General features: G+C 41.0%; 1 protein-coding gene across 1 annotated transcript in view; it reads right to left on the bottom strand.

Moving 5' to 3' along the window:
• rbpjb (recombination signal binding protein for immunoglobulin kappa J region b) overlaps nt 1-23,518 on the bottom strand; it is a 68,683-nt gene that overhangs the window by 9,769 nt on the left and 35,396 nt on the right. The window contains exons 2-5 of the mRNA XM_042512042.2: nt 18,916-18,954; nt 6,058-6,153; nt 1,842-2,007; nt 500-674 (exon numbers count right to left, since the gene is read on the bottom strand). Coding sequence (XP_042367976.1) covers nt 500-674; nt 1,842-2,007; nt 6,058-6,153; nt 18,916-18,954 — 476 coding nt within the window. The remainder of the gene's footprint in view (nt 1-499; nt 675-1,841; nt 2,008-6,057; nt 6,154-18,915; nt 18,955-23,518) is intronic.

Genomic DNA, 23,518 nt, shown 5'->3' with positions numbered 1-23,518 from the left:
TGCCAAAAATTTGTAACTGGTCGTGGTTTTTACAGGCATAAAATAGGCCTATTTCTAGAAATATACAATACATAACTTTTAGATTTTCTCCAAAACTGCACCAAGTTATGAGACTCTCACTTAAAATAAAAAGTGCTCCAGGTTACAGAATTTAATTTTTAACTGTATGAAATTCAACTGAAAATGAATTGCAGCATGTCACACTTTATCTTATATTCTTTCCCTGAAGAGAACAAGTGCAGCAGAGCTATGTATGCTCAAATGACGTAGTAACTACAACAGTGTTTGACTTTTGATTTGGGGTGAACTGTCCCTTTAACTTAATCATTTAAAGTTTGGCGAGTCTTTTCTACATCCACGCTCCTGCTGTCAGACAGAAAATATCACAAATAACATAAATATGGCTGAATAATATTCCCAAAATAGGCCACGTTTGTATTGCAACACACACCACGGCGCCCCCAAAATAACGGACACAAACAGACGAGCTCAAACTCACAGTCGGCGTTTTTGAGCGACTGCTTCTTTTTGGAGGGCTTGGAGATGACTTTGATCCTCTTGCTGAGGAAGACACCGATGTCAGCGCTGTTGCCGTAGAACATCTTGACAGACAACATGAAGTGCTTTCTCTTGTCGGAGTCGGATATGTACAAGGTTTTGGCTGTGCAATAATTCTGCGTGGACATGGAGGAGAGGCAGAGGGAGAAATCACAACACGTTACATCTTTTCTTTTTCCGCTGCCGAGGCTCGATTCCTCGCGACGTTTCCTGGAAAAGGTAAACATGCAAAGTGACACAAGGAGACAGCTGACATTCCTGTTGTTTTTAATAACTGCAGCGATGATTTACGAGGTCAGATGTCAAATTTGTCACCACTGTCAACAGAAAAATGGTCGGACTGATGTCCTTCAAATGCACTGAACGTTTATGACCCTCTACGTTACTGTTAAGTACCAGGAGGGAAGGTGTGAAGAAGTGTCAGCTTCAACTGCAATGATACTCAACTTACGGCCCCCGGGTCAAATCTGAGCCTCGATAAGGGGCAGGGTGGCCCAACAACAATTTTCAAATTCACAGTTAAAATAAAGTGATTCACACTGTAAACGTTTAGTTTACAAAAGGTGCCAGAGTGCAAAAAACAGCATCAAAATAGAGCCCTAAAGCTGCTCAAAAACAGAGACAGAGGTACTGGCTAAGGCCCCAATATCCTCAAATCCTGCAATCACGCTGAAATCCTAAAAATGTCCTAAAATCCTACATATGTCCTAAAATTGTGGAAATATCCTGAATTCCTAGAAACAACCTGCAATCTTAAAATGTCCTGAAATCCGAGAGACGTCCTAAAATCACAGATATGTCCTTAAATCTGAGAAACGTCTTGAAATCCTGAAAATGTCCTCAAATCCTAGAGAAATCCTTAAATTTGAGACATGTCATAAATAGTAAAAAAAAAGTCCTAAGTTCACAGAAATGTCCTAAAACCCTAAAAACTAAAATCCTAGACACATCATAAAATCCAACAAATGTCTAAAAATCCTAAAAACGGACCAAAATCTGAGAAATGTCAGAAAATTCTGTAAACGTGCGAACATCCTTTAAACGTCTAAATGATGATGAAACATCCTAAAAATCCTACAAACATCATTAAATTCAAGAAATGTCCTAAAATCCTACAAACGTGTGTATGGCTGCTGCGTCTGGTCCGTGGCCTCTTATTTTGCGAAAGTGGCCCCCAAGCACATCACGCTGAGTTTCCCTGTTCGAGTGAGTTTCTGCATGCGTGAAGGGTAATAATAGAGTGATTTTGTGTGTGTGTGTGTGTGTGTGTGTGTGTGTTGTACCTTTCCCTCTAAGTTAAGCTGCTGCATTTCTTGGTCGCTGTTGCCAATGCCGATGAAGGCGCAGGGCTGCGACTCCTGCTCGGAGCAGCCGTCTCGCTCCATCTGCTCCTTCTTTTTCTTCCAGCCGCTGCCCATCAGGTAAACACAGGGAGGAGGGCAGAAGAACCTGCATGCACACACACACACACACACAACAAATGTCTTTAAATATCTGGACTTGAATCTTTAGACAATCTAAAAAACACGCCAATATGGAGTTGTTTTAAAAAACGCTCACCAACCACCAGCCTAAAAATGCAATTCTTACAGAAATCTCGAAGGTTTTTGATTCCAAAAACACAGCGTGGATTATTCACTGCTGTTTCTCAAGGTCTTGGTGTCTTAATGTGGTATTTTAGAGGATTTTTTAATATTTTTGATCAATTGTTAAATGATAAAACATGCTTAAAATTTGCACAAAATCTGTTTAACAAAAAGTATTAACCCACATGATTGAGCATGGAAATGACCATCATATACTTATTCATGACTACAAAATCTCAACACAATGCTGAGGTGCAAATTAATATTTAGGTTGTTGGCCTCCTAACTCCCAAGAAGATGCCTTTACCCCTCTCAAAAAGGACAAAATGGGGCTATGGTAGGGAAGTGGTAATGAAAGAAGTTAGGGGCCAAATGTTGAACTTGAGCTAATATTTCAGTCTATTACTGTAAATAAAAGCATCTTTTTTTAATCCACTCTGCATAGATGAAAAAGAAAAAATCTGAAACTGGCGTACATGCTCTAAAACTTTTGGAGGCTTTAAGTTTATCTTCTCCATAATTTATCCTGAAAAAAAAGGTCACTGTTAATAATAAAGAAATAATGTTTTTGAAAAGTAGATTTCAAGGACGCAACCTCTGAAAAGACAGCAATAAAAGGAAACAAAACAAGTGCAGCACGTCTTTAAAGAGCACAAACTGGACAACGTGCATCTCTTCATTCACACCAGAAGAGGGCAGAGCTGTGCTGAGCTGCAATACCAGAGATTTGTCAACATACTATTCAACACAAATCAACTGAGCTCTCTCTCCTCGAGCTGTCCAGCCTTATTTAGCAGATGTTAACATGAGCGGTCCAGCATGAAACTGATCTGTTAAAATAAATAGAACATTTCAAGAAAAAGGTAACTTTTTTTTTTTCCATTTCAGGGTCTCACACTATTCCTGCTCTTCCTTGAAATGCTTCCTAAAAAGACAAGTACAGAACGTCCTTTAAGAAAAATGACAACTCTAGCTTCATTAAATGTGAAAATCAGCTTCAAATAAGCTCATGTGCGTCAGTGTGGAGCTGGAGAACGACCTATTTCGCAACACCACTGTCTGTCTCTGTGGGTGTTTGTCTACTTTCACCTCCTATAAAAAGCACAGACACACAGAGAGAGAGAACGAGAGAGGCAGCTAGAAGAAGGGAGACGGCACATTTGCATTCCCTGTGCGCCCACTTTCTCGGGCTCCCTTGTTACGATACAGACAGAAGCAATCAGAGGTGCGAGACAGACGACATGAACACGACGCGGGTTTGCAGGCCAGGGAATGTCGAAACACTGACATGCACGCAGAGGCAGAAACCTTACGTTGTGTGTGTGTGTGTGTGTGTGTGTGTGTGATACAGCTGAAATCCCTTCAGCTTCAGACACTCGTGTGATCTGGCTGGCTGCTCTACTGCAGTGATACTCAACTTAAGGCCTGTGGGCAAAATCTGGACCCCAATAGAGTGCCAGGTGGCCCTCCAACCATTCTCTAAGTGATTCACACCTGGAATTGATTTTGTACTTTCAGTATAGAGAAGATGCCAGAGTGCATAAAACAGCATCGAAATATAGATTGACTATCAAAAAAAGCCATTGGAGGATCCCCGGCACCCCCAAACAGAGGTCTTAGCTAAGCCACTAATGTCCTAAAATCCCAGAAATGTGCTAAAATCCTAGACACATCCCAAAATCCCAGAGATGTTCGAAAATCCTAAATGTCCTAAAATCCAAAAAATGTGCAGACACCTTACAAACATCCTAAAATTCTAGTGATGTCCTAAAATCCCAGAAACGTCCAAAAATCCTAGAAACATGTATGGGGCTTCACGGAAATGCCCTAAAATCTGAGAAATGTGTTGAAATCTTGGGAACATCCTACAACCCTAAAAATGTCCTAAAATCCTAGAAATGTACTAAAATCCAAAATACATCCTAAAATCTTAGAAACATCCTAAAATCCTAGAAGTGTCCTAAAATCTTCAAAATGTCCTTATATTCTAAGTATGTCCTAAAATCTCAGAAACACCCTAAAAATGTCCTAAAATACTGGAAAATCCTACAAACTTACTAAAATGAGAGAAAATCCTAAAAACGTCCTAAAATCTTACAAATGTCCTCAAATCCTTGAAGTCTTAGAAACGCCCTAAAATCTTAGAAACATCCTAAAAAATTTGCAACAATTGCCTCCCAGCAGAGCAGGTTGGGGATTCATGCTGGTTACAGATACTGCGGCTCTAACTGAGCACACATGTAATCCCTGCATCTGCACGGCATCGAGAAACTCATGATACTGAAACCTGCACAAGCACGCATGCGACGAGCGAACGGCTTCCTCTCGCTGGTGTCACTCTGACAGGACGGATTTATCTGAGGAATTCATCTCTCCATCTTTCTCTCCTGTTTGTGCTCCAACTCTCCGAGGTGTCTCCGAGTTGGCCTGCAAACGGCTGATTTGCAGAGAGATAGAGGCCTGATGAGATCGCAAGCAGCACTGCAGCCCGGCCAAGAAAAAAAAAAAAAGGTGGAGGACGGAGTGCTGAAGGGAGTTGCATAATGAGCGAGAGAAGGGGAAGGAGGGTGGGGAAGGAAAAAGCTATAAAAAGTTTGAGAGTGAGAGGTAAAAAGGTGAGAGCGGAGTTACAGGAAGAGTTAGAGGAAGAAAATGCGGGTTGTAGAGTTCAAGAGGGAGGGCAAGTTCAAAACCTCCGAGACTCGTATGTGCGCGTCCTTGAGTCCTTTACACCTGAACATCAGTACATCCTCAGCTGCAGGTTTTAATCTACTCTGTTGCCTTCGCCTCTCTCCCTGCTCCCCTTCCTTCACCTGAACGTGGCCTCTCACCGGAGGTCGCCGCTCATTTCCTCCTCTGCCCTCTCTTGATACGAGAGGTCGGCAGGGTCGAGGTGTCCACGCCGCACAGAGACGAGCTGGAATGTGTGTTTTCGTTTGCTGTTTTTTGAGCCCGATCCCCTTGAGTGACATTTGTTACTTTGTCCGTAAACTCTCTCAGCTGAAGCAAAGTTTGTGTTTGATGCTAACAGCTTTCCTTAAAGGCTGAGCTGTGTGTTATCCACGAACGCAGCAGCTCAGTGTGTACGAAAGCTTCTTAAAGGAACACCTGACCCACGTAATGATCATTCGTTTATCGATTTCACACCCTGCGTTAGGATGAATTTGGGAAGAAACTTCTGTTTTTCTCATTTACCTCCACAATGAATGAAGAATCCAAAAACGGAGGAAATTCTTGATGAATTGAAGTCACAGGCATCCAGGCAAAGAGCACAACTATGTAAAAACATCTGTTTACAAACACTTATAAACCTAACAAACTCTTAATTATCCAGTTGAATCCTCAGTTTCCAAACAGGCATCTCTTTACTGAACTCAAAGTGAAATTTATCGACGCGCTCTTCACAGCCAGACTGTACAAACACATTCATTTTTCCGGAGCTGCTGGTCGACGGCTGCAGCTGGATTGTTTCTGTTGTTGTGTATCTTTAGTGAATCCAAACTAACCCTTTAATACGGTGCTTCGAGGTGCTGGTAGGTGGGTTTTGTTGCCTTTTGTTGCTCAGTAACCGGCTGCATATTTAAATATCTACATACATCCTTCATATTTATCGAACATGACAAGAAAGTGGGGTCTATCTTCTAATCTAACTCGCAGCAGGAATAATGATGAACTTTTCCTCTGCGACGGAGAAGAAAATCAGTTCTGAATGTGAAGTGTTAATCCAACACTGCATAGAGTCAGAGAGATCACAAACATCAGAAACAGGCTGCTTTTTCCATCTATGAAACTTCTCAGCCTTATTCCATTTTCTCAAATCTAACAACTTTCAATGATTATCAAGGCCTGTGGAAACCCTGATAGAGGATTAATATCACAGATTTTTAAAAAAAAAAGCTGCTGTTTCACTCACCTTTTCTCATTGCCGTAGGATTTCTGTGCAACTTTTGCGTGCAGGATCATGACAGTTTGGTCACCTCGCTCCTTAAGGTAATTCCTCATCGCTTCTCTGCAAGATGATAAAAAAAAGAGAGAAAGATGTTCATGGATGAGTCATTTAATGATCCAAAGAAAAGAGATGAAGAGATATTTTGTGTGCAGAAACTCAGACTGAAGCAGAGGGAGCCTCAGGGGTCAGTATGGGGGTCACTGGTTTTGAGTTACACAGTAAGATTTTGCAAAGACTGGGGATCTTGAAGGGTCACTATTTGTAAAAATAGATTCCTTTTGAGTTTTCCCATCATACTGGTGAAAAATATTACACCAAACTCACTAAGTTCGCACAACTTTAGAAACACAGGACAACAAGAAGCAGTCGGCCGATATCGTTGCTGATACCGACACGGGTTTTTAGTAGTTATTGAGAACGATAACCGATATATGTGCAGTTGCAATAAAAATGAAAATCTTTCTGTCAATATTTAGAATATGGAATCACAACACAAAACTTTGTTTAAATGCCTTTAGCTAATGCTTAATCAAAACTTTTAACACCAAAAACGACAAGTTCCCAGCAAATATTTTTATATAAAGTTCAGTGAAAATTTAAACTAAAAAATGGATAAACACAAATGGCACCCTGAGGTTTCACAAAGAAGTTCCTCGCATGCCGACATGCATGTATAGCAGACTGCCTTCCCTGGTGTTAGCGGACTGTTACACACACACTTTCTCATTAATTAATTTATCAGCAATCACTTAAATAAAACGCAGATAATAATAGCAACATAACAACAACAATAAAATGCCAAATATCGACCCGATAATCGGTCCACTGATCAACCACTAATCAAAATAGTTGGATTAGTTGCAGCCCTTGTCTGCTGTAAGGCTGGCTTTAGTGCAGACAGAATTAAAAAAAACCAAAAATGTGAAATGCAGAATGAGAACATACAGAAACACATACAGTACACACTCGCAGCGACCTCTGGAAAGCCTCAGAGTCTGCACAGCCCGCTCGCCAAAAAAGCTCTGTTCTCCCCCAGCTGGGTCAGTTTGAGGTGGGGGTGAGCTGAGACGTTACTGACCGGCTCGGAGGGACAGTGAGGAGCACGGGGGAGAAGAGAGGAGACGAGGGGAGGGGGGACGAGGAAGAGCAGGGGGAGAAGAAGGAAAAAGAAAACACCAGAGCTGAAAAAACAAAAACAACCGAGCTGAGCTCACCAGCAAAGATTCCTCATCTCGTGTCAAAATGTTGCAAGGTCTGCGCTCCAATTACTCCTGTCAACTCCCACACCTCCCCCACGCCTCCCCCACACCTCCCCCACGCCTCCCCCACACCTCCTCTACACAAACAGGCATCAAATGATTTTCATATTTCGGCAGAGCGGCGGAGCTTATGGCGGGGCTGAGAAGCAAAGAGGTCAGAGATCAGGCTCGGATGCACAATTAAGACGCATCACACGCCCGGACATCAGCGCGCACCCCCGGCCCAATCTGCACACATGCACAGATGTCAGTGACACCTGACACACCGGGGCGCTTCAGAGGGCTTCCCACTCAGACACACACACAGCTTTCCACTCTGCCACGCCATACTGGGCCGCACGCTCGTGTTAGACAGGGCCTTTGTTATGAAAAGCAAGGGGCCCCTTGCAGTGTGTGTGTGTGTGTGTGTGTGTGTGTGTGTGTGTGTGTGTGTGTGTGTGTGTGTGTGTGTGTGTGTGTGTGTGTGTGTGTGTGTGTGTGTGGGAGGCGCGTACAGGCGAGGAGGAGGAAGGCGAGAGGGATTTTGGTTTATCCATTTCATAATGGAGTGGGAAACGTTTTATTTCTCGCCTCACTGTGTGATGAAACAATTATTTTTCAGGGGAAAAGCTTCAATTTGAGTCGCGAAAACGACTAAAAATTAAGCTCCACATTTTCTAAATCACCGATGGACGCATGATCCTAAAATTCAAAACATTTAATTGATCGTATCAGTCTGATAGACATGAAAAAAAAACTTGTCCTCCTGAATCAAGCCAGAAAAAAGGTGCACACCACCTGATTCTTTCAAAACTTTTTCATAAAATATTGTAAATTTACAAGTTTAATCTTGTAACATGACCACTTTATTCTTGTAATGTAACATTTTTTTCTGTAATATCACTTTTTTTGTAATAATATAACTAGATTCTTGAAAGCTGGGATTTTTTTTGTCTTTAACATGGCTGTGATCCTCCGTCATAGCAAGTGTGTGCCTCTTTTTCTTACATTAAACGTTAGAGCCTTCCTGTGAGGCTGAAGTGAGCGATACACTCGCCAGAGTCCGATACGACACAAAAACCCCGGGAGACTCCTGAGCTCACAGCGATGATTGATTATACGGAGAACACACAGTCCCAACTGCTGATGTCAGGCCTGCAGGGCACAAGTCACTGGACACCTCTGATGATGCCTGTGACCTGCAGGACCTGCAGGAAGGGTGACATCACTGATAAAACAGCACGCACGCACACACCCACACGCACACGCACACACACACAAACACACATTGTGGCTGCATGGTGTGCAGCTCAACCACTCGGGCACCATGATGCAGTTACTTTTCAAGCAAATATGCAAAAACCTAATATAGTTAATATGAGGACAGTCTGACTTGTGTGACATTAAATACCCCCCAGCAACACAAACAGGAAGCAGAGGACTTTTATTTTGACAAACTGCACAAACATGACACACAATAGTTGTTAACAGCTGGTGTTAAGATGCATTTCGGTGATCCAAACATGGGCGGACAGCCAAAAAACTTTAGCGTTAACACCTGTGGGGCTGTACCCGACTCAGAATTATGACAGTCGAATCAGATTTGGCAGTTCAATACAAATATTCCATTTTTTGTTTTGTTTTACTTACAAAGTTTTAAAGTCTGAAAGCCCCGTGCACAGTTATTATGTCCACAATCTAGATAGCTGCTCTACAGCTGGAGATATGGCCATCAGAAAAATTCAGCTCCTTCCATTGGTCAAAACGACAGACGCTAAATGGTTACGTTATATAACACATCTTCATCGTTTACACTACAAAAGATATGTGGTCTGATGTGTCCCAGACATCCTCGGCAAGTAGTTTAAGAGATCGCATTAGGCGTTTTGCACCTCAAGAGCAAAGACTGCAATCTTCCATAAAACAGAAAGAGGATGGACATACAGGTGAAGCAGGACATTTCCACGACGTTTCCACTATAAATTTATGCAGAAAACACACAAACTGGTGCACCAAGAATTATCAAATACAGGAAACGGACTTACAGCCCCACTATTTATTTTTAATAGTTTTTCAGTAGTGTATTTTCAAACAGGGAAGGAAGGTCTGTCTCTGCATGTTATTTTAATCACAGACTGTTTTAAAAGAAGTGCTTGTGGTATCTCACATGTGGCGTTAAGACTAAACATTTTGGCCCACTTAGTAGAAAATATATATATTATGTGTCGCTACGAGGCCCAAACATACAGAGAAATGAGTTTTGGTCCCTGACACTCAGCTCAGTAAATAAAGATATTCAAATACACTGCTGCATATTTATGTTGTGACACCAGAGTCTCACACTGGTGTTGTTGGGTAGGTTTCGTGCGACAGCCCTGACTTGTGGTTAACACTGTTTCACTGCTCGCCAAACTGTTCCAGACCACTGTGGCTGAGTTGGGAGCGACCACTCCGCCCGTCAACACACAACAGCTTCCCCATAACATTTAGCTTTCACTCACGGCGGTTCTTCGTGGATTGTCATCTGTACGGCCCTCTTTATGCATCCTCCTCACAGCTACCCCTAAATAACCTCTGCACAGATAACAAAAGATGCCCCACATGTGGCAACGCTCAAATGAAACCAAATATCCTGGGATCAAATGAATAACATAAACCCAGTGGTGGGTCCATCTTTACAAACTCGGGTTGCGGAGCCAAGCATTGTTGAAACCCGCAGAATTTCAGATTCAATTCTGGTGGGGGAGCCAAGGTTTACAAAGATACCAAATATGTCCAAATGTGTCTGAAATGATGCGGAAGAGGACATCTAAAATATTTCCATCTGATGTCATGTAGCAGCCATAAGAAGGCATCTTGGTTTTGAACATTTTGAATTAGGAGTACACTCAAAGTACATATATGACAATGTCATACAGATGGAAAAGGGTTTTTTTCTTCTTTTGAGAGAGAGTCAGGGAAATTTAGGGTGAAATCAAGACCTCAAGAGATAAAAGCAAATGCAAAACAGGGTTTTCCCCGGCTCAGGATGGGCCCTTAGGGTGCGACTTTGCACGACAGAAAGATTAGGTGGTATACAGTTAAGGGTGAGTCTGTGTTAACTTATATGACAGAAAACTATGCGCTTTTCTGGTATTTCTGACAATTTTAAAAACTTAAAAGCCTACTATAATTCAGAGTAATAACGGATAGAAATTATTTAGCTCTTTTTAAGTACTCAAAGATGTTTTACATGAAATACAAAAAGAAAACAAATAAAAATGCAAAATAAAGAATACAAAATACTGACAGATGCTTAAAAACTGCAGTTCATCTAATAGGCTGGCTCCAAATTAAAATGTCACATTTTACAACAGAGATAAATTTGTTTACAGCCTGGTACAAAACATGGTTTCAGTCTCTATAGCTAATTTTAACACTGATGACAACTACACAGGGGGTTAAATTTTATATAACTTACCCAATTGCATTTTGTTAAAGCCCAAAGTTAAGCTGTCTGCAAGGTGTCGCTACAGTCTGTGAGTCAGATCCACCCCTCACTCCTCCATAGCTCCAAACTCTCATCCAAATATTCTCACTTCTGGCACCAAAAAACCCCAATATAATGCCCAGCCTGAGGCAGTCTACAAACCAATGGGTAACCCTTGGTAGTTACGTCGAGTATTTTTACAGTTTGTTTTACAGTCACACCAGGATGTTGCAATGTGGCGGTCGCTACAATGAACACAAATTCAGCCAATCCCCATGAATTCTGCATGATTTTGCAATTTGTCCAATCCCTGCAACTTTAGTGCAAATTTGTCACATCACTGTAGAGCCGCATGCAGCATATTGATTCATTCAGCCCCTCCTTGCCTCTTCCGCTCACTATTTTTCATAAGACTACTTCTGTAGTGTAAGTGTGAGCTCCAGTCGTACACACACAGTGGCAGGGCTAACTGTAAGCATAACATGGCTAACTCTACGCAACTTAACAATTTCAACAACAAAATTGACTCATTTCGGTGTTGTTGTGAGATTGTGGTGACAACTTGACAGCTCAGTGTCAGTTGTTAGCTGCTGCTGCTGTGTTAGCTTGTGTTAACTGGGTAGAGAAAGCAGCAGAAAAACGGCTCGAGGAGACGGTCCTTCATGCTGCTTTGAACAGCATCAACAGCTGCTGCAACCCCCCAACATTAGAAACAGAGTCAAATTCTGTGGTAAACACTGAATACTCAGGCTAACAGGCTTTAAATCCATGACAGCATTTTGCCATTTTCACTCGCCCTTGCAATTTCCATGCACAGAAAAAACAAAACATCTATAAACATCGCAACATACATCACAAGTTTTTAGAAAAGCTGCTGTGAAATCAGGTTTTTCAGGTCGCAATAATCCCAAAAACAGCTCACTAAATCCTGGAGGGTGTGTTAAACACATTCAGAGGGGATTTCAATTGTTTTTCAGAAAGTCATTACAATGATGCACCCAATGTTTAAAATGCAGATGAGTTTAAAGTGGGAAGTGCAGTAAAAAATGTAGTAGAGAAGCCGTTGAAAATATTGAAAAATATGTTGACAAAGCCAATTCATCAACAGCAGTGGATTGCTCATTCACTAATAAGCAGCTAGTCTTGTAAACTTGTGCCAAGAACACATTTTAAACACCATAAATAACCACACTTGAATAGTACCTAGCTAGTAAAAAGTACATAAAGGTCAGTGATAAAATAGGTCATGGAAAAAGGAAATAATTCAAGCAAAGAGCGATGACATCAAAACTTTTATCAAATCATTTTGGACAACAAGATTTTATGACACAAACTGACGGCAAGTGAATGATGACAAAGTCTCTTCCTGAGAGCCAAAAATGAAAAGGAGAAGTGAGAGAGACGGTGACCAGGGCAAAACTTCCTGTGCAAGAGTAGCGTGCAGACCAGGGAACTAAATTAGCACCATGTATGAGTCAAAAGCTGGTGGGATATGCAATCAGCTCATGGTATTGCTTCACCTGTATTAGCACTTGTATTTGTCCTCTGGTGTTTGCAGTTTTTCACTTTAACATTTTTAATTGGAAAATGGATAAATAATCTAGGGCTGTACAGTACTCCAAATTATGTCAGTTGAATCAGATTTGGCGGTTTAATATGAATATTTGAAATTTTTTAAGATTGAACGGGGCTCTGCGGGATGTTCAGTGTGACAGTGGCATTCATGTCATGCATTAATCAAGCCAACAGAGGTACGACTGATCATGAATCTGCAAAAACTTTTTTTTTGCCGACACTAGATGTTAAACAATAGCCAAAGATTGGATTAACTTGCTGTGAGCTGTAAATTCACCACTTCTAAAACGAAAAGCGGTCTCTATTTTTCCTTCTGTGCCAAGTATCTCCTCCATGCCGCAGCTACTTGAATCAAAGAGTAGTGTGAAAGTTAAGAGCGCTCACTCCACAGCTAAATCTGGAGACCAAAGTGTCCCCAGGAGTACACTGCACAGCATGCTGGCTAGCAAACGCCCTCCCATCAACCCCATTTTCTTATCGGTCCAATTCCACACTTAGTGGTAAGACAGACGCCGGGGTATTCTACTTTCCTGAACAGTTTTCTCACTCAGGGCAAGAGTTAATGTCAAGCCCTGTGACCTTTTTCCCCCACTGACTAATCGATTGGTTGAAGAAAAGGTAGTTTCAGTGTACCAAGATTTTCTTCTGTTGAATTCAGCCGTAGAGACATCGACTCCCTACTTTATCAGATTTCACCAGAGAAGGGAAGTGAGGGACATTTCGATCTTAACCGATAAAAACCACACAAAGCCACATTCACATGTAATATTAAAAGTAGCACATAACCAGGAACAAGCGATGACAAAGCTGCCACGCATCTACGCAAAAATAAAACATGTATCTGCAAAGCTGCGGTTCAGCAGCCGCTGCAATCGAAGCAGATTTGTGATGCAGATGGTGGCAGTTCAGCTGCCTGTTAGAGTGAGCTAACAAGACGTGCACACTTTTTTATTTAGGCAAAATATATAAATATACACTTGCAACACGCAGGTGATAAAAGTGATGAGGAGCTAAAGCAACACAGCACAGGAGCAAACAAGCACACTGAGGACAAGACGCAGGGAGCTTCAACTGAGCGAGAGGCAGGTCTCATTTTTGTTAAATGTGCCGAAGGGCATTAGCTAAACACAAATAAAAGAGAGGAAGAGGAGGAGATGTGGAATGAGGAAGAGAGATAAAACGAGAGAAACTCAACAGATAGAGAGAAGGAGGAAAATGCACGAAAAGTGAGACAAAAATGTGCCAGACAGATTTACAGAAAGAGACACGTATTTAACAGCAGGCACTGCAGGGGTCGGACAAGTGTGTGCATGTGTGTGTGTGTGTGTGTGTGTGTGTGTGTGTGTGTGTGTGTGTGTGAGGAGGGGCTAAGAACTAAGTAAAGCCGGGCTACAGATGCAGCAGAGCAGACGAGCATCTGTCCTGTGCATCTGCCACAGCGTCTACAGCGGAGCGGACTGTCACAAGACCCCCTGTGAACACACTCACACACACACGTACGAACACACACAGCGGAGGGGCATACTAGCACACACACTGTGAAATAGCTCAATTAAGATGATCAGACTGCAATTAGTGTGTGCCCTTGTGAATCACAAAAGGTAGATTACACACATCCGTAGAGTCAGACTCGGGTTGAGACATTAACAATCAGCAAGTTCAGGCTGCTCACGCTCCTTTACATCAGCGTTTGTGAATCTACGAGCGTACCTGTGACCTACAGACGAGCGCCTGTTTCAGCGTGATGTCTGACCTCCAGAAGGCCCCTGTGAGCCTCTAAAATACTGATAGGAAGTTGCCTGAAACGACAGGATCTTGCAAAGCGTACGAGATCTCAGCTCTGATATGCTTCCACTTTAGAACAGAAGGTAAACAGAGTCAGTGATGAAGAGTGTGGGTTGTCTAACAGCCTGCAGCATCAACAGACAGTGAAGGTAAAAACAAATGTTTATTATTTATATAAGCTGAAAGGCAGATTAAGCAGATTTTGTGACAGTGAGAAAACACAATCGTTTTTCTGTATACAAGCACCGGTGCTGTAACTTTCAAAAACGACATTCACCTTTTTCTTTTTTTACAGCACCTTGTGCTTCTTTATCCACACTTCTGCCACAGCTCGATCATCCCCAAATAACAGCGATGTGCAGTCAAACTATACTTAAAGCAAAAGAAAAATCATATAAATGCACTTTTCTTGTGCTGCTACAAGAATTTACACCTTAAAAACCTGAGCAAAGTGGCTTGATTTCTTTCAAACACAAGGGAGAAAAGACTGAGTAACTTGATAAGGAATATTTTTTTTTTAAAAAAAAGGTAAAAAATTGGAAGAAATTATTCAGAAGATTTCTTTTTTTTTTTTTTTTTACAAGAAAAAGCTAAGAGAAATGTCTAGGGAAAAGAAATTAGGGAAAAACTATATTCATGTTGTGTTGGAGTTTGTTATTTTACAAATTCTAAATACAGAAAGATTTTCATTTTTATTGTAAATGCACATCAGTCCCAAATATCTGCTATCGGTCTCATGAAGTACTAATAATCAGTATCTGTCTTAAAAAACAATACTGGTCGACCCCTGCTACCATGCATGTCAATAAATATGTCTCGATAAGTGTGTGTTTATAACACAACATGCTGAGCGCAGACATGCATCTCCAGACCAAACACAAATTAACAGTCATCAGGATTTATTTCATGCTGAATTGCGACCTTTTTGACAAATAAGTGTTAAACTAAAATTGAGCGTTTCCATGTGAGGCGACGGGTTCTGCAGAGCCGGCCCTTCCCCTGTTGTTTGGGAGAATAAGCCCTTGAAGGGGCGTCTCCCCCAACAGAGGAGGCAGCTTATCCAGCCTGCACGTTCATGTGTGTGTCTGTTTGTGTGCAGATTTGCACGTGCGTGTGTATGTGCGTGCGCACGCCTGTGAGCGCTCATTTCCAGTGTATGTGTGTCATGTATTGTATTTCCAGTCGAGTAGCCTTCCTGACAGGGCGGCCCTGCAGGACCCGGAGCTTTAGCTGCCCTAAAAAGCCCCTGCAGGATGGTGCACTGTTTTAGCTGTCTGAGCTGCCGCCTGACAGAAAACCGTGGGGTTGTTGTTGCTGCGAGGAGGAGGAGGATGAGGGTGGGGGTGAGCGAACATGCAGACATGAGGACACAGAGCCAGATACAAAGAGACAAACACAAAGAACACAACACCAGGACACACAGAGGTACAAAAACACACACTCTTTGGGCTGCGGGGTAAAGAGTGTTTTGTGTCCGTCATATTTCTGGCCATCGAAACCATCAGACAAACGGAGGGGCCGGTGCAAGCCAGCGGACTGGCAGCACATGAATGAAGAGGGGGACACATCAAAAGGTGCTGGGGCCCCTTTTTTCCAAAACCATGCTTCGGCTGTTCCAGGCAATATGCAACCCCTCATTTTCCCCCGCTGAGCGCCACGCGCAAAAGACGAGCACATGCACACACACGCAGGCGAACCAGTGCCCGTTCACAGTAACAAAGACCAGCAAACAAGTGCACACACACACACACACACACACACACACACACACACACACACACACACACACACACACACACACACACACACACACACACACACACACACACACACACACACACACGGCAACCACAACATCCATCAACGTTATGTGTTCACCCAAATGTTGCTCCAAATGACTTGGAACAAACATAAGAGGAACTGAGTAATCAAAAACTTGCAGCGCTGCGAGTAGAAGCTCTGCTGATCGCAGAGCACAGAACAGAGAGCAAGTTTAGACTGAAGGACAGGGACACTCTGGGGACTTTCTCTGCTGAGGGCCACGTTTGCAAAATGACAGGAGGCCAGGGGCCAGTCGCAGCAGCCACATGCATGCTTCTCAGATTTTAGGACAATTCTAGGATTGAAGAATGCTTCTCAGATTTTAGGACAATTCAGGATTATAGGCCATTTTTTGAGATATCAGGACATTTCTAGGATTTTAGGACATTCCTAGGACTTAAGGACATTTCTCAGATTTTAGGACAAGTTCAGGATTTTAGTACATTTCTTAGATTCTAGGATTCTTGGATTTCATATTGTTCCTTGGATTTTAAGACATTTCTAGGACTAGGACATTTCTAGGATTTTAAGACATTTCTAGGATTTTAGGACATTTCTAGAATATTAGGGACGTTCCTAGGACTAAAGGATATTTGTCAGATTTTAGGACAAGTCTAGGATTTTAGTACTTTTCTAGCATTTTACGATGTTTCTAGGATTTTAAGACATTTCTAGGATTTTAGGACATTTCTATAGTTTTAGGGACATTCCTTGGATTTAAGTACATTAAGGGTTTAGCAAGGAACTCTGTCGAGACGTTGTTTTTTTTTTTTGGTTGTTGGGGGGGCACCCAGAACCCCATCTGAGGCCAGATTTAGCCCGCAGGCCCTTTGCTGAGTATCACAGCTGTAAGAATAAGGTGAATTATTGCTTTTCAGGCTTCTTACAAACAACTACAACATATGTGGTTCATTTCATCACAAGCAAAGCATGTCCCCGAGGAGTGAAAACTACAGATCTAACTAATAAACAATGAAAGCAGAACAAAGTGATGTAATAGAGCAGGGGTCAACAGATAACAGCTGGTGGAAGTATGGACACTCAGGCCAGAATTACACAGTAAACTGCATGTTGTTGCTTTGGCGAGTTTACATGCTGCTGTTGTTACTGAGGCACCAACAGGCAGCCATTAGCACTATATTTACTCTGTGGTCATTACAGATGCATTTCTAACTTCTGCATCACCACCACAAATGAGCTCACCATGATTTTGATGCGTTGCATGACTCAAATTAGAAATCATAACGTTTTTGATTGGCCATGACCGATTATGTAAAGAATGATAATGTGAAAAGGGTGGACAATAACTTTAAAAGACACTTAGCACACAGCCAGAAGAATCCTGATCCTAATCAGATTCTGTTGGCGAAGGCAACATGAATGTCTTCATGCATCCTCGGCTGACATTACTCAGATTTCGAGGGCTGTTTTTGTGATTGTTGCAATCTGAAATGCCAGATTTTGCAGCAAATTTCCTAAAAACAGGTATTTTTACCATAAGTTTGTATTTGTTACAATAAAACAGGATGCAAATCGTAATATGATCCATTTTCAGAGCTGATACTGGTGTAAAATAAATATTTGAAAAAATCTTTGCTGATCCAAGGTTTTCTTTGTTTTAAAAGTCAGAGCCAGACAAAAAGATTTAGGACTAGAAAAAGTGAAGTTGACGAGGATGAAACAGGCCGACCTGGTTGTTAACTCAGTGATCGACAGAAAGTTACATAACAGATGAGAAAGCCAGACTGTCTTTCAGAGGTTGGCTTTTAAGGACCAGGCACACTAAACTGACAACGAGATCAACTCACTTCTTGTCGCCTGTACCTCAGCCAAAAAGCTGCACTTGAGCACACTGCAAAGACTACAGCTAACAGCCAACTAGCACGCAGCAGTTACTGTTAGTACATTAACAGCACAACTCAAAGTTGAAAGAACGAAGAACATTTATCATGTTGTAGTGAAAAATAACACAAATGTCTCATGTAACAAGTTTGTTTAAGTCTCACGCCCTCTCGACTTTAGTCGTTTGTTTACTCTCATCACTTCCGTTAATCTTCTCCTGTGCTGAGCTGAAGTGAGAATCAGAATGATCTGCTCCAACGCTGACTCAACATGCTGAATTTGCCGGAAAAAAAATGCCAAAAAGGGCAGAACTAGTCCCAAACGATGCCAGCCACACAGCAGAAACTAGGGCGACAGACGCTCACCAACAGCCCTAAAATTAACCAACTGCTGACCATCAGCTTGGTGTGTCAGGACGCTTAAAGCTTAAGTGAAGATACTGGTATCATATGAAACTTGATGACCTTATACCAAGTCATGCTACTTGGTTAATTCATGTTATGTCAAGTAATGTATGTCATGCTAGCACAAGCCCATTGGTGTCTCCTAAATTTTTAAGTCAAGTGAAGTAAAAGTGAACTCTGATAGAGGACAGGACATCATCAAGACGAGGGAGAAAGGAGACAGAGAGTGTGTCGACGATGCATCGCAAAATTCAAATAATTCAAGCACCTTGTGCAAACCCTGTATTATAGATTTATGACTAGAAAAACCTGACACACAGTGCTCAACTGCATCTCAATTTAACATCCAGATTCTCAGCTTTTAGATGATGTATACCAGTACTATGAGGCACATACTGTTGAGAGAGCTGCTGTCCACCTTAAAAAAAGACAAAAACGGGTCTATGGTAGGGACAAGTGGAGGTTAACATGGGGCTCATAATATAAACTTTCTTTTCTGAAGCATACAGTTTATAGATTTTATCTTCCTTATATTTGAGGGCTCTCAGAAATCTGATGGTATTTACTTTAGAGTCGGGAAAGGCGTTGTTCTCGATTTACTGCATTCACACAAACATGTATAATCAACACACAGGTAGATGCATAAAAAAACCACTACAAAAACAAAAGAAGGCGTGTGCACACTCACCTTGTTAGGCGCAGTGGCTGAGGGCGCTCCCCGAACTTCCTGCAAAGACACAAAGTGAGAAGAAAACATGAGTGGGCTGGTTATCAACCACAAACACACACAGAGTAAACACTGCATTACACAACGGAGCATGTACACACACACACACACACACACACACACACACACACACACACACACACACACACACACACACACACACACACACTTGTCATTGTGGCCGTGGCAACATGTAGTGTGGCAGTGTGTGTAAATAAAAGCAAGTGACAGCCAGAACATGTCAGCACCAGCAGGCGTACTTAACTTTTTTCAGACTGCGGCACGTTTAAACAGGTTGAGCATCAACACAGAATTATCGCCTCTGGTTCGCATGTCTGTCCGGACTCAAATGTAGTCCTGACTGTTGACAATGCCTCAAATTTAATGTAATATTGTGCTGAATAATGGCAAGAAAAGTGTTTTTGAAGAACATTATGATGTCATAGTTACATTGACTTTTGACCCTTTGGATATAAAATGTCATCACTTTATCATTTTATCCTCTTAGACATTTGTGAGAGAATTTCCATAATAAGAGCATACATGTTTGAATTATGGCCAAAAACATGTTTTGTTAGGTCACAGTGACCAGAATGCAATTCGAAAGTCAAAGTGAACATTTTTGACAAATTTGAGGAAATTCCCCCAAGGCATTCTTGAGATATTGTGTTCAAGGTCACACTGACCTTGACCTTTGACCAGCAAAATCTAATGAGTTCATTGTTGAGTCCAAGTAAACATTTGTGCCAAATTTGAGTGTCCCTAATTTTTTTGTTTTTGAAATAGCATGTTTATGAAAATGAGCCAAATTTCAGGAAGTTCCCTCGAGGGCCTCTTGAGATATAATTCAAAAGAACGAGACGGTCAGGGTCAGTGACCTTCACCTTTCACCTTTACAATACAATCAGTTTATTGTTAACAGGTAGAATCACAAGAATGAGACAAATGCAAGGTCACAGTGACCTTCACTACCAAAATCTATCAATTCAACTTTGAGTCCATGTGAACATTTGTGCCAAATTTGAAGTAATTCCCTCAGGGCATTCTTGAAATATTGTGTTCATGAGGAATTGGATGATAAGTTACCTAATGTCTTTTGCACTGATGGCAAAACATATCATGTTTTGTGTTAAAATAAATACTTGGGCAAAACTGTCTCTTAAGAACCTCGCAAAAAGCTCCTCTTGTTTCAACCAAAAAGCAGATATAACTGCTAGATGGTAAACACCACAAGAATCCAAACAATTAAGGTGTGGACGGCCTGAGCTTGTACATCTACACACACTTATCTTGGCTACATCGGTTTTTACAACCTACAGTTTTAAACGTTTAATAATTTACAGATGTGGAGGTGAGAGACCTCATTACTTGAGCATATGCTACTAAATCCATTGAGTGTTAAACACAAATAAAAAATAATAATAAATCGACAAGAACAGCTTTCAGGCTTCATGTGTGCAAATCTGAATTGCAAAAATGCATCTGACTTGATAATTTCCTGACACTGCTTCCAGTTCAATGGTGCATAATAGCCAAAGGCAGATTTCTTTTGGTCTGAGGCAACATGCAGCATTTTTAAAAAGTAGACACCGCTGGGATAAAACAGAGTAAACACTTCTGTATTCTGGATACGAGGTACGTCATAGTGCTTTACAAATGGGCAGTGGGTGGTGAAAACCGCTCTTTAACAAGGACACTGATTAATTTACATTTTTATGCTAATTCACAGTGATGTGTGCCAAAATATACCACATGAAAATGCTTGAAAGTGATTATTGAAAGCAGAGGGCACAGGGCTGTTCGACTGAACGTGTAGTCTAGGATAGTAACATGACAGGGGCTGTACTTTTCTAAAAATGAGATGACCAAAAACAGGCTTTTTCAACATTACTGACAGCCCCTAATTACATGAAAGATTTGTCAAATTAATCCAGACTTTTGGTAAAATATTTGAAGGTGTTCTTTCTGAGAAAGCTTTTTGGAAATTAACGTTTCATCTGTTTTCGAAATAAGTCTGCAGCCGGTCCACATGACACAGAAAATGGTTCAACTTTCCCCTCAGTATTTAAATCAACCAGTAAAAAGTGTTTGTCAGCTTATCTCACTTTGAGTCGTCTTGCTTCATTTCTGGATGTTTTGCACTTTCGAAGGGACAGTTCACAAGCACATGCACACTGGATCACCTTGCAGAAGGATGCTTTGCTTTTTTACCTCCCCAATACCTGTGCTAAAACAATGGAAACTGTGCCTAAAGCAATACTTAATTAAAATATAAAGCAAAGACATAACAGAGCAGCTTAGTTATTGCAAAGGCAAATTTGAACTGGAAATTGACCAATATATGACCCCTTAACAGTTTAGAGTATACATAAATATTCACATCAGGATTTTTTCACATATTAATTCATTTGTGGCAGCCCGCCATTATTAAAACATCTGCCACCACAAATTCATTTTATATTTATGGAGCTAGACCGCTCATTAGGAGCACTTTTGTAATTTACCATTACCGGTTATTTTTGTAGCACCACACTCTCGAAACGAAGAGCTTACTCTGGGTACAGACAGAGCAGTAGAACGTCAGGTGCATTGAAAGTGAAACTTAACTGTTAATTGTGTTGGGTCTAAAAGTTTGCATTCACTCACTCTGCACTCTGCTTCTCCTCTTGTCCATTGATCTGATCAGCTCTGACCAGATCAACTGATCAATTATCCACTTCACAAATACAACAGATGCTTAGAGCTAAGAATAACTCATGTTGAGTTTCGCCTTTATTGCATTCACGGATGCAAAATAACGTCCCCATTTAGAGAGATGGCACAGAATGATAAAAAGGTGACACATGGGATTGAAAAAAACACCAAAAAAAACCCACCATTCAAACCACTAACATCAAACCAAAACAATCTTAACTGATAAACAGCACCACAGGTAAAAGAAGAAAAAAAATTTTTGATTTACGGTGAACTGTCCCTTTAAGCTTTACATCCTCATAAAATGACAATCAACTAACCACTCATTTCCCCTACATTCATGACAACATCATATATCTTCACTTACAAAATTTTGTCCTTAGAGTCAACTTTAAGACAAAATTCAGCTGTTGGAAACTTAACCCAATTGGTAAACTGTGATTGAGTCATACCTGAAAACCCATATTCACATGTTGCACGTAAGCAAAGAAACCACCTCTAACCACATGCACAGAAAAAGGCTGTAAACTTACGACATATCACAGCTGAGGATGACTGTTTTCTGGTCAACTTCTTTTTTATGTTGGCAAAGCAGTGACGTACGGCTGATACAAGCAAGACGATCGAGCCTGGTCTCTTTGAACATTTTGCTGAGTGATAACAGATAGACACAACGTGAAAACTGCATCACAAGGCAATAAAAAAAAGGACAGAAAAGCAGGACTGAAACCACTGGCAGCACGCAAATATGCCACTGCAAATCATAACTTATCTAAACAAATTTTGTCTCCAAAGCTTTGCAAGCACTTCAGTTATTGACAAACTCGCCAGCCTGCAGCCAGAATCATCTCGAAAGTGAGCCGCAAATGAGAAGCAATAGGTCTAAAACCATCACATATTGTTTGCTGGTGGAAAAAACACATTGCTAAATCAAAAATGAGAACATGCAGATCCACTTCTTCTCCACAAGACATTAAGCTATTGTCTTCAAAATGCCTCCACATTATTGCTGTTACATTCTTAAAGTAATGAAAAAAAGGTTGCAGACCACTGCACTCCTCTCTGGTACTTTACTGTTTGGTCAAAAATCATCTTCATCAAGACTAGTCAGCCTCACTGTCAGTTAACTTTCATTCACTGACCTAAAAAAAACGAAAAGAGTGAATGGTTCAGAATTCCCATTTTTGATGCACAGTGACTGGAGCAAGAGCCAGAAAATATTGCTCTTTCTCCAATTTATAAAATCAAGAATACAGCTGCAACTAACTATAATTGTCTTTTTCTGCTGATTATTTTCTTGATTACTTGTATGGTCTATTAAATGTCAGAAAATGCTGAAAAATATTGATTATTGCTTTTCAAAGCTCCAGGATGATAACCACAAAATAAAGATATTCGGTTAATTGTCACAGCAGAGTTTTTTTTAATTAAAAAAAATCAATTTAAAAAAATCACTTTTTTATAATAAATATGTGCATAGCAAACAACCTATCCTACGGTTAAAAAAAAAAAAAGTCAATCAAAATATGAGCCAATATTTAATTTAAATGTGTACATGAATATAATAATAATAGTTTTAATATATACATTTAACAAATATATATAAAGTTTAACCGACTGATATTTTTGAGTGGGTAGCAACAATTAATGGACTAGTCGTCTGATGGCACACATCCCTAATTTGCTTCATGTAAAAGTGTTGTTTTTACCAGAGCTTGTTAAAAACCTGCTTGGGTGAAAGTCTTCCCCACAGCGTTCAATCAGCCTCTTGCCGCAGCAATAACTAACTATAGGAGTGCAGATATGTGACCATACTCACTCATCTCAATGTAATGTTCCTTCAGATGCACAACACCACAAACTCCCTTTT

The sequence above is a fragment of the Plectropomus leopardus genome, chromosome 23, assembly GCF_026936395.1.
Source record: "Plectropomus leopardus strain MGB_pleo_1.0 chromosome 23, ASM2693639v1, whole genome shotgun sequence".
In the NCBI taxonomy this organism is placed as follows: Eukaryota; Metazoa; Chordata; class Actinopteri; order Perciformes; family Serranidae; genus Plectropomus; species Plectropomus leopardus.
Note: the sequence above shows the minus strand (reverse complement) of the source record. Positions and strands in the feature narration are given on the sequence as shown.